This window comes from Dioscorea cayenensis, chromosome 16, assembly GCF_009730915.1.
Source record: "Dioscorea cayenensis subsp. rotundata cultivar TDr96_F1 chromosome 16, TDr96_F1_v2_PseudoChromosome.rev07_lg8_w22 25.fasta, whole genome shotgun sequence".
Lineage (NCBI taxonomy): Eukaryota > Viridiplantae > Streptophyta > Magnoliopsida > Dioscoreales > Dioscoreaceae > Dioscorea > Dioscorea cayenensis.
In genome coordinates this window covers 23,793,795-23,804,503 of record NC_052486.1, presented here as the reverse complement: position 1 = coordinate 23,804,503, position 10,709 = coordinate 23,793,795, and the positions used below count along the sequence as shown (strand labels likewise).

Genomic DNA, 10,709 nt, shown 5'->3' with positions numbered 1-10,709 from the left:
TATATATATATATATATATATATATATATATATATATATATATATGTTTATATTTAAAAATGGAGATAAATGAAATTTTGTTTTGCAATCTTTTTCAAAATAAAATTTTTGGAATATTTTTTTGGATGATTGGTTATACCCATTCACATTTATTAATTATCTACTAAAATTGTTTCCCCATGTAGTCGAAATGCGGATAATACCCATCATTAAATTTATCCATCTAATTAACAAAATTTATACATGCCATTTATTCAAAATTACCATAAATATAGGGATATTAGCGAATCCAATTAATAAAATTGTGGAATCTTAATTGTATAATATTACAAATATTGTAAAAAAACGTAGCTAATCCTGCTTTATTAAGAAAATTTGATCTTAAAGTATGGATCAAAATATTTAGTACAAATCCACACTAACAAAATAAAATGATAAATAAAATAGAAGAATATAAGATGCACTTATAATGTCCTGTATTTTTTTTTGTACCTGTTTGTTCTCTTCTAATAAATCAGGCTCATTCATTTTTATCAAAACAAATAATTAAATAAATAAAAATAATGCACTCATAACCAAACACCAATATAAATTCAATAAATCTGAGGTTTATCAAAAAAATAAAAAACAAAAAACAAAAAAAAAACAAAAAAAAACAAACCAATATGAACACATAAGCTATATTCAACCATGTTGATCGTCCATATTTTGTTGTTGTATCTGCATGGTTATCACCGCCACTTTTCTACGTCGAGTTAACTTGAGAATATCAATATCAGCAGAAGTTGGGATCATTTGATCAAACACGTACTATTAATAATAGTTAATTAATTAATTAGTTAATTTTTTAATATTGCCATGCAAGGGGCACCTATTTGTTTTTCATTGATCTTTTCTTCATATTCCCACAAATGACCAAATCGAAGCCTTCAAGCTAGCAAATCATTCATGCATGCGTTGCGTGCACATTGGGATATCCATATCCGTATATACTACAAACATTGCCTTAACAATTAATGATTCATTGAGAGACATTCGTTGAATCTTCACAAAAGCAGAAACAAATAGCCACCAATATATTCAGTTTCCATATTCTCTTCACCTTCCTATCCCTTCATCTCCCTCTATATGTTTTCTCTATATAAGGACGTACATATATACCTATAGTTCGCCACCGTACCGTTGTATTATATATGTATATCTCTCACTACAACGTAATCCAATTCCAACCATATAGCATGGCTTCTCTCCTTCTCTCCTTGTTAATTCTCTTCTCCATCTTCTCTTTTAATATTGCATACAGTGATAGTTCTGCAGGGATGAGCATGAATCTCATTCACAGAGACTCATCTCGCTCTCCATACTACAACCCATCTCTAACGTCCAAAGATCGTGCCCGTGCCATTATTGACCGTTCTCTCTATCGTGCTCATTATCTCTCGTCCCTCATCTCCAGTTCAACTTCATCACCTTCATCCATAGAAGCAAAGATAATTCCAAACTCCTTTGAATATCTCATGGAGTTCGAGATAGGCACTCCACCATTCAAAGTCCTTGCCATCGCCGACACCGGCAGTGATCTTATATGGCTCCAGTGCAAGCCATGCATCCAGTGCTACCATCAAATCCCACCCATCTTTGATCCCAGAAACTCGTCCACCTTCTCTACTGTTTCTTGCAAGACAGACAGCTGTGAGGCAATCCCCACTGCAGGCTGCGGCAAGGGTTCATTGTGTCAATACCAGTACAGCTACGGCGACCAGTCTTTCACCATCGGCGACCTCGCTCAGGAGACACTTACCTTCTCGTCCAACGCTAGTGGTGGCTCCTCCTCTCTCCCTAAACTCTTCTTCGGCTGTTCCCATAAAAGCAACGGCACTTTTGACAAGCATGGCGGCGGGCTGGTCGGTCTCGGAGGTGGTTCTTTGTCATTGGTGTCCCAGTTAGGCTCATCCATTGGTAAAAAGTTCTCTTACTGTCTGGTTCCATACGGTGAGAACGCTACTTCAACTCTCAACTTCGGCAAGGACGCAACTGTCAATGGCCCAGGCGTTGTATCCACTCCCATCATCCCCGGCTCACAGGACACTTTCTACTTCCTCAGTCTGGAGGAGATCACTGTTGGAAAAGATGATAATAATAGTGTGGTTGCGACTACTACTACTACTCCATCCGGAAGTCGGAAAAAGGATGACGTTGAAGGTAACATCATAATCGACTCTGGCACGACCATCACCTTCATACCTTCCACCATGTTGAAGCCTTTGGTGACCACCTTATTGGATAAAATCAAGCTCACCAGAGTCGATGATCCTGATGGTTTCTTCTCCCTTTGCTTCAAAGACGATGGTTCGTCGGTTTCTGATGACGCATTCCCAGACATCACGTTCAAGTTCACTGATGCGCCGGTGGTGCTCTCGCCGCTGCAAGCGTTCGTACATATAAGTGATGACGTTGTTTGTTTGGGCATGGTTTCTAGCGATGATATGGGAATCTCTATATACGGTAACGTAGCACAGCAGAACTTCCATATTGGCTATGACCTCATCAATAAACGTCTTTCCATTGCTCCTGCTCAATGTTCTAATTACTTATAGCCGCCTTGTTTAATCCGTGTTTCTATAAATTAATTGTCTTATTTCTGTTTCATATAATATTTTTTTTAGTTAAATATGGATAAATCATACATTTATTATGTTTCATATAATATTGTCTAGAATTTTAATATTTTAACATTAATTTTATAAAACTTTTTAATTTAATTTAGAACTGTGTATATCTAAATATTTGTTGATTTCCCCCAAAATAAAAATAAAAATTTAATAATAATAAAAAAATAAACCAAAGAGACCCATGATCTAATTAATCATCTCTAATAATATTTGTTGTACTTAGTTTTGTTCTTCACCTATGATGAGAGGACTGTTCTACTAAATTCTTCGCTATTTCAATAAAACTGTGGTTTATCCATATTTTTTATTTTAAAAAAAAAATCATCTCTAACTAAGAATGTAAAGGACCGCAATCCTATTGATTACGCCACCTTTGGATTTGGATTTGGATTTGGATTCTCCATGCATAACTACTTATCATAATCTCTGTTGTGGTTCCATCTCTTACTCTAACTTCTACAACGTCTCCGTTGGGGAAACCAAAAGGAATAATGCCTCTTCATCTACACCAACTCCATTGAATGACACAAACACACATGTACACATAACGAGTGAGATGGAGAAAACAAAAGAAAATGCTCCAAATTAATAACCAATTAATTAAGAAATTACAGTGCATTCATCATTAAAGATAAAAAGGGAAAATACAAATACTCAGTCAGTCCAGGCTTTGAAGTGGTACTATAGTACTGGTGTTCAGCTTCAGTCAAATCATGAGCCGTTCTCTCTTCTCTTCTCCTCCATTGACAGACACGAATACAAATCCAATGGGCCAACAATCATTATTATACAACATCATGACAACCTGTAAGCCAGCTCCCAGTCACGTGAACCAACCCCCAGCCTCTTAATTTTTAATTGCAATACCACATAACTATCATGGGTAATTTAGTCAATTCACAACATATGAATCATAAATATATATATATACATAAGTAATAACCATGGAGTAGAAGAATATCGGCCCGGTGGGTGCTGAAGAAAATGAAAATGGGAAGCCAGCGTCGGTCACACGCGCGAGTCCCATCATCTTTAACATTAGATCCAGACAATGACACGTCACACACTCACTCTTCTCCTATTGGTTTTACCCGTGGGCCCCCACCGACCGCCTCTTCTTGACTACTACCCATTTCTCTCTCTCTCTTGTCTGCTGCTCTTTCTCTCACTCTCCATCCCGCTCCTCCTCCGGACGATATCTCCTCGCGGACAAATCTAGGGTTTTCTCTCTCTCCAATTACTCCAAAGCCCTCCATAGATCGATCCATTCTTCTAGGTATTGTTCATCATTCTTTTTCTTCGGTTCTTTTTCTCCTCTCTTTTCCATATTCTCACTGTGTTTCTCTGGAATTCCGACTTTCATGACTGTTTTCTTAACTTTAATGGCCATTCAAAGTTGTTCCATTCTTCCATTGGTTGTAGTGCTTTTGGAGCCAATTGACTCCCTTCCTTTCCTTTTTCCTTTTCCAAGTGCTTCTTGCTTGTGTGATATTGTATTTAAAAGGAATTTGTAGATTTTATTTTATTTATTTTATTTTTTTATTTTTGGTTTTTGGGTAAAGAAAGATCTTGCTGATTTGTTAGTTCTATTACTCAAGATTTACTGTTTGTTGATTTTTATTGCTTGGTTTACTCTGCAGATGCTAATTATCAAGTGAGTACATTGTTATGTGTTGATTAGATGGAGATGCTCAGTTGTGGTGGATAACAATGAGCTTGGTTCAGGATTTTGAGAATTTGTTGCATGTATGATTAGCTATATCTAGTATTCTTGTGTGGGAGGAGCATCTCAATGGCTTCAGGTCTGATGAGATGCCAGAGACTGCTCTTGCTTTCCGCTTTGCTTATTTATGCTGCAATGCAGGAGATCAGTGCGATAACTTCAGATGGTAGGGTTTCAAATTTTTTGTGAGAATTATCCTTGAACATGTCTTTTAATCGTATTTCACAAATCTGTGTTCTCTGACAGGTGAAGCACTCCTCAGTTTTAAAACTTCTATTGTTGGTTCCGATGGTATCTTCCAACAATGGAGACAAGAAGATTCTGATCCTTGTATTTGGAGTGGAGTCACTTGTGACAATCACACTAGAAGAGTAATTCGCTTGTAAGTGAAGAAATTATCACAATGGTGTGCGTGTTCTTAGTTCAATGCAATGCTAGTCTCAATTCTGTTTTATATTTATAACTGCATGGATTGTAATTATGACACTTGAGGTTTTTTTTTTTTACCGATACTGGTGTTTGGAACACTGCTAGTGCTTGGTTATGAGATATTCTTAGAAGTCTTCCTCTTAGTTAATATCTGGAACCCTCAAGTAATATAATTTTATCGTCCTAATCACTAGTTAAAAATTGTTGTTTCCATTTTAAAATTTAATATTCAGGATTGTTCTTTTCTATCTATCAGCCACTTGTAACTATGGTGTTTTAAAGTTGCATCATCTTACTTGCCTATTTACTCAGGTCACTTGACAGAACCTTGCTCTATGTAGTATATGTGTTGAATCAATTTGTTATTTTAGGATTTTTATTCTTTTTCTTATTGTAATTTTAAGGTATTGTTTTTAAGTTTTTTAGTGGCCTGATCATTACAAGATGTTAGCTGCTATAATTTCAGATTTTATTTGACTTATAAAGAACTATTTCATTCACCTCTGTATGTTATGTCTTATCTGACCTTTGTTTGGTTCTGACTGTGTTTTTTCTCCATGATATTTTACTCATATTCTATTGTGCATATTCAGGAATCTTTCCTACCACAAGTTGATTGGGTCTATATCACCAGATATAGGGAAGCTAAGTAACCTGAAACTACTGTGAGTGGTTGCCAGATGGAATTTTTCTTCTAATATTTTTATATTTGTAGTCTTTATGCTTTTGCATAAAGGATACTGCATTGATAGCTGTATTTGTTTTATCAATTTTAGAGCTCTGCATGGCAACAGCTTATATGGAAATATTCCACCGGAGATCGGAAATTGCACAGAGTTACAACATGTGTAAGTCTATCTATCGTTGGTATTGTAGATACTTTTTACTGGGTAAACTAGCCATTGTATAATTATGCTCTTGTTCTTGTTAAAGAATGAGTATAGCCTTTTCCCATGGGCAATACTCTAGACGGGTATTGATTTTTTTTTTTTTGTTTCCCTTTAGACATCTGCTTCTCTGTGTTGAAATATTTACATTTAATGCCTGAATGTGTTCATCTCAAATTTAAAACTTCTCATAAACAGCCCTTTCGAAGTTTCTATTTTTCTAAGACATTTAATTTTCTTGGAAGATGAAAAATGAACTCATTGTATGCCTATGTTGTCTTATTCTGTTCGTCTTATGCGGTTATTGTGCTGATAAATGATGCTATGTAGCATCTGGAGTGCATCACTTCTTGACTCCTCTTTCCTCATATTTCTCCTTTTCTCTGTCCCTTTAGTCTTTATGCCTATGTTTTGTTTGTTTTATTGTATCCATGATCTTTTGGTTTGCACAAAGATCTTATGCTTTCCCTTTCTGCAGATATTTGCAAGGAAATTACCTAAGTGAATCTATCCCCCCTGAGTTTGGTAACCTTTGGGAACTTGAGACACTGTGAGTTTTATTCTTCACTATTAATTTCAATATTCATCTTTAATTTCCACAATAACTTCTATTGGGTTATAGACTTCTATTACAAATTCGTTACCACAATAGTATCATTTTTCTTGAATTGTCAGTAGTTTTTGTAACTTCTTTATGCTAGATAACTTTGACATAAGCCAATATTCTCGAGCAACTTGGCTATCACTTATTGTATTTCTTCTTTCTTATAGGGATCTCTCCAGCAATACTTTGAGTGGGTCTATTCCTGTTTCCCTTGGCAGATTGACCAAACTTACTGAATTGTGAGCGTGCAAGTTTTGGTTGAAGTTTAAATCGTAATATCAAGTAGACTATATTTTCTAAGCTGATGTCAAAACTCACTTTTATTTTTTTATTTTTAATTTTTACAGTAATGTATCAACAAACTTCCTGACTGGATTAATACCTACTGATGGCACTCTCTCCAAATTTACTGAAAATTCGTGAGTGTGTTCCTCTGAATTTTTTTATGGTTTATTTGTGTTTTTCTAAGTTTTTTTTTGTCTGCCATTCCACTAGAATATTTACTATCATGATGCTAGACACTATTCTGATCTTATTGAAGACCTGTTCTTGGTATTTTTCTACTTGTTTCCCATAGTCGGAGGTTGTTCTTTTAATTTATAATTATGAAAGTGAGAGCATTCTCTGATTAGAATGCCCAATATCATTTTGGATTTGGATCTTTGGAAGTGAGACCCCATTTTAAATTAACCTTCCGTCTGAATTGCATCTCATATAATAATTTAGTTCAAGGCTTTGGACATCTCTTTCTTTCTTTAATACCTTTCTTTTGCAGTTCCTTGTGTTACATTTGTTATTTCTTTAGTCTGCTTTCTTTAGCCAACATCGGCAATCTTATTTACCTTTTGAAGGTTTTTATTTATTTGCTTCCACAATGATTAAAATGTAGCAAGAAGGAAAAAAAAAAAACTTGTAGCTATATTTGCTGATCCCACTTGGGCATATACCTGCAGCTTTATTGGAAATCGTGGCCTGTGCGGGAAGCAAATTCATGTTGATTGCAAGGATGAATTTGGTTCGGCACCAGGAGGTAGTGGAGCACCCTCCTCAGGTAGCTGGTTCATGGCTTTGCTGTTTCCTGTTATCATTGTTTAACTTCTTTAACATCTATGGACTACTTTTGATTGGAGTAGTGCAGATCAGCAATCTCATGCTGGAAGTATTTTCATTTTAGTTTTTTTTTCCCGAATTTCAAAATTTTTAATATGTATTACCCGGGAAGGGTGATTTGCATCTTTCATAGTTTCAAATAGTTTCTTTTGATGATAACTCTAGTTAGTTCCTGTAACACCAATCATGTTATATTTTCTGTACACATAATAAATATTCCTTCATTCTTGTTTCATATAATTGGAAGGATTGTACTGTCGCAGATAATCCAGGCAATAAGAAGCCTACAAGAAATTCAACTAGGCTTGTTATAAGTGCAGTAGCGACTGTATGTGCTCTGTTACTGGTGGCGCTGATGTGTTTCTGGGGCTGCTTTCTCTACAAGAAATTTGGGAAAAATGAAATTGGAGGTCTTGCAATGGATGTTAGTGGAGGTACAATACCTTTATCTCAGCCTCATGGCCTCTGTAATAATTTTTACCAATTTTGCCATAGTTTTCAAGCCAATGCAAGTTGTTGTACTCCAGAAGTGGGATGATGCCTCACGGTGCCTTTTGTTTCAGGTGCGTCCATTGTTATGTTTCATGGGGACTTGCCTTATACAACAAAGGATATCCTTAAGAAGTTGGAAACTTTAAATGATGAGAACATTATAGGTTCTGGGGGTTTTGGGACTGTATACAAGCTTGCTATGGATGATGGCAATGTATTTGCTTTGAAAAGAATTATTAAGACAAATGAAGGATTAGACCGATTCTTTGATAGGGAACTTGAGATTTTGGGAAGCATCAAACACCGATATCTGGTCAATCTACGTGGTTATTGTAATTCCCCTTCGTCTAAGTTGCTACTCTATGATTTCTTAGCTGGTGGAAGTCTGGATGAAGCTTTACATGGTGAGAGATGTTCCTGTTATTACTTTTTTTGTTTCTCTCAAACATATGATTCTCTAAAATGAAGTGTAATATCTGTTATTTTTTAAAGAAAATATGCGTATGTTCCATTAGCAAATTTTTTTTGTTTAGGTTTTAGAATTAAACAATTTTAGTTTCTTATGTTTTGAATTCATCAAATTCTTAGACGACTTCCTGTTGTGCTTTAGTGCTGTTGATCATCGACACCTTTATTTTTATTTTTATTTTTATGGTGCTATTCTCATGGTTTTGCATATTCAACTTAATGTGTATGTGTATACATGATTAAGCAAACTCTGTGATATTTAACTACAAATGTCAGATGCATTCTCTCATTTTTTAAATTCCTCATAACTTCTTTGTCAAGCATGCACTTGAGTTGAATTTGGTCAATAGTTAACAATTGCCTAGATTTTTTGTGAGTGCAGAACGTTCTGAGCAACTTGACTGGGATGCGCGTCTTAATATAATCATGGGAGCTGCAAAAGGTTTGGCATATTTACATCATGATTGTTCCCCTCGTATCATACATCGTGACATTAAATCAAGCAACATATTACTTGATGGCAATTTGGACGCCCGGGTATCTGATTTTGGACTGGCAAAATTATTGGAGGATGAAGAGTCTCATATCACTACAATTGTTGCTGGGACATTTGGTTATTTGGCTCCAGGTATGGTTTAGGAGTAGATCAATCAATTACATCCAAAGAATGGAGTTTCTCTTATATTTTGTCAAAGCATGTTATCTTGAAGCTTGTAGTGCTCGTGATTGCTTGAATGCTTGTGTTCATGGCCTTCTGGTATGATTTGTTAGAGAAGTTCAATTGAACCAGAAACTTGCATATTTCATGTTCTAAGTACTTGTCAGCCGAATCTAGTAACAACATTAGCCTAGGAAAGCTGTAACATGCTGTTGCTGGGCCTGCCTAGTTCCTCCTGAGTGTACATTTTTGGGATATAGATGTTTGAATATCTACTTGCATGATTGCATCAGTGGGGAAATATTCAATTGTTTCATTCTGGAATGTTGGTTTCTTATGATTGTTATCATTATATTTGCAGAGTACATGCAGAGTGGTAGAGCTACAGAAAAGACTGATGTATACAGCTTTGGAGTACTAGTACTTGAAGTAATAAGTGGAAAGCGCCCCACGGACTCATCCTTCATTGAGAAGGGTTTAAATATAGTGGGATGGGTATGGCTCTATTTTATTATTTAAGTTATCTGCTGTGATATATATATATATATATATATATTTTACTTTCCATGAACTGTGTTTGGATCCTCGGGTGATAATGATGTCTGCCTTAGTTGTTAAAATTGGATGCCTACATTGCATGTTTCATTATTACAGTAGTGCACTAAATCTAAGTTTTATTCATGCCATTGCATCCATTCTGTTCAATATTTGGAGTGATTTGAAGTAAATTGGAACCTTGGTTGCAGCTGAATTTTTTGGTTGTGGAGAACCGGCAAAGGGAAATAATTGATCCACAGTGTGAGGGTGTGCAGCTAGAAAGCCTGGATGCACTACTGTCGGTTGCCATTCAGTGTGTTTCATCCAATCCTGAGGATAGGCCAACTATGCACAGGGTGGTGCAGATACTAGAGTCAGAAGTCATGACCCCATGCCCAAGTGATTTTTATGACTCAAATTCAGAGTGAAGCCAAGTTCCAGTAGGCATTCTTTTGACTTTGTAACAGTGCATGTTCCAAAAGCCATTATTCGGAGCATCCTGTTCAATTATTATTGTTATTATTCTTGTTTGTTTCTGTAAATGGAACTACTTCTAGCCACCATCATTTGTTGTTGTTGTTCCATATCAACATAGATATATGTAATATGTTAGTCAGTGGAAGCTGTTTCTATATATATATTTTTTCTACTTTTCTTTTAAAATCTTGGAAATCTCAATCTGATAATATCTGTCAAAGCTTTGTATTTGAAGGGGGTGAAGTGTATGGCTAAAAAGCCAACGTTTGGATCATTCCAAGATTCACATCAGATGTTAAAAAAGGTGGAAAAAAAGGCCAGTCTTTCAGTTTGTCTGTCTTCAATGTTTCTGCAGTCAATAATCAAGAGTAGTGGGATGTTGTTACCTCAGCCCTCAGCTTGGATCATGCCTGACGGAGGTGTTAACAAGCTTCTCTTCAATTTCATGCAAACAGAAATGAAATACGACTAATTACGTAACTTTGTTTGTATTCGTTGGTCAACAAACTTCTTTTATGGGGATGTGACCGGTTGCGCTTGATTTTGACGTAGTAGATCTTTAATGACTGGCGGCATGGCATGGTCAAAACTCAAAAAATCTACAAAATTATGTAATGTGAATGAACAAATTTACCTTCAATTAGTTATTCTT

At 35.7% G+C, this 10,709-nt stretch overlaps 2 protein-coding genes across 3 annotated transcripts; both read left to right on the top strand.

Moving 5' to 3' along the window:
* The first annotated feature begins 1,192 nt into the window (after positions 1-1,192).
* Positions 1,193-2,621, top strand: LOC120279535 (aspartic proteinase CDR1-like). The gene has a single exon (XM_039286458.1). It carries the CDS (start codon positions 1,194-1,196, stop codon positions 2,595-2,597), a length of 1,404 nt encoding a protein of 467 aa, XP_039142392.1. The 5' UTR covers position 1,193; the 3' UTR covers positions 2,598-2,621.
* A 1,088-nt stretch (positions 2,622-3,709) lies between these two features.
* LOC120279233 (LRR receptor-like serine/threonine-protein kinase FEI 1) lies at positions 3,710-10,218 on the top strand. Of its 2 annotated transcripts, none has more exons than XM_039286107.1 (14): positions 3,710-3,948; positions 4,429-4,561; positions 4,642-4,777; positions 5,418-5,489; positions 5,601-5,672; positions 6,190-6,261; positions 6,483-6,554; positions 6,663-6,734; positions 7,269-7,366; positions 7,689-7,859; positions 7,989-8,321; positions 8,768-9,013; positions 9,405-9,538; positions 9,790-10,218. In XM_039286107.1, the coding sequence occupies exons 2-14, from the start codon at positions 4,465-4,467 to the stop codon at positions 10,006-10,008; spliced, it is 1,794 nt and encodes a 597-aa protein (XP_039142041.1). In that variant the 5' UTR covers positions 3,710-3,948; positions 4,429-4,464; the 3' UTR covers positions 10,009-10,218. The 2 variants fall into 2 exon arrangements, with proteins under 2 accessions (XP_039142041.1, XP_039142040.1); XM_039286106.1 differs by having other exon boundaries at positions 3,711-3,948; positions 4,313-4,561.
* Positions 10,219-10,709: the final 491 nt, after the last annotated feature.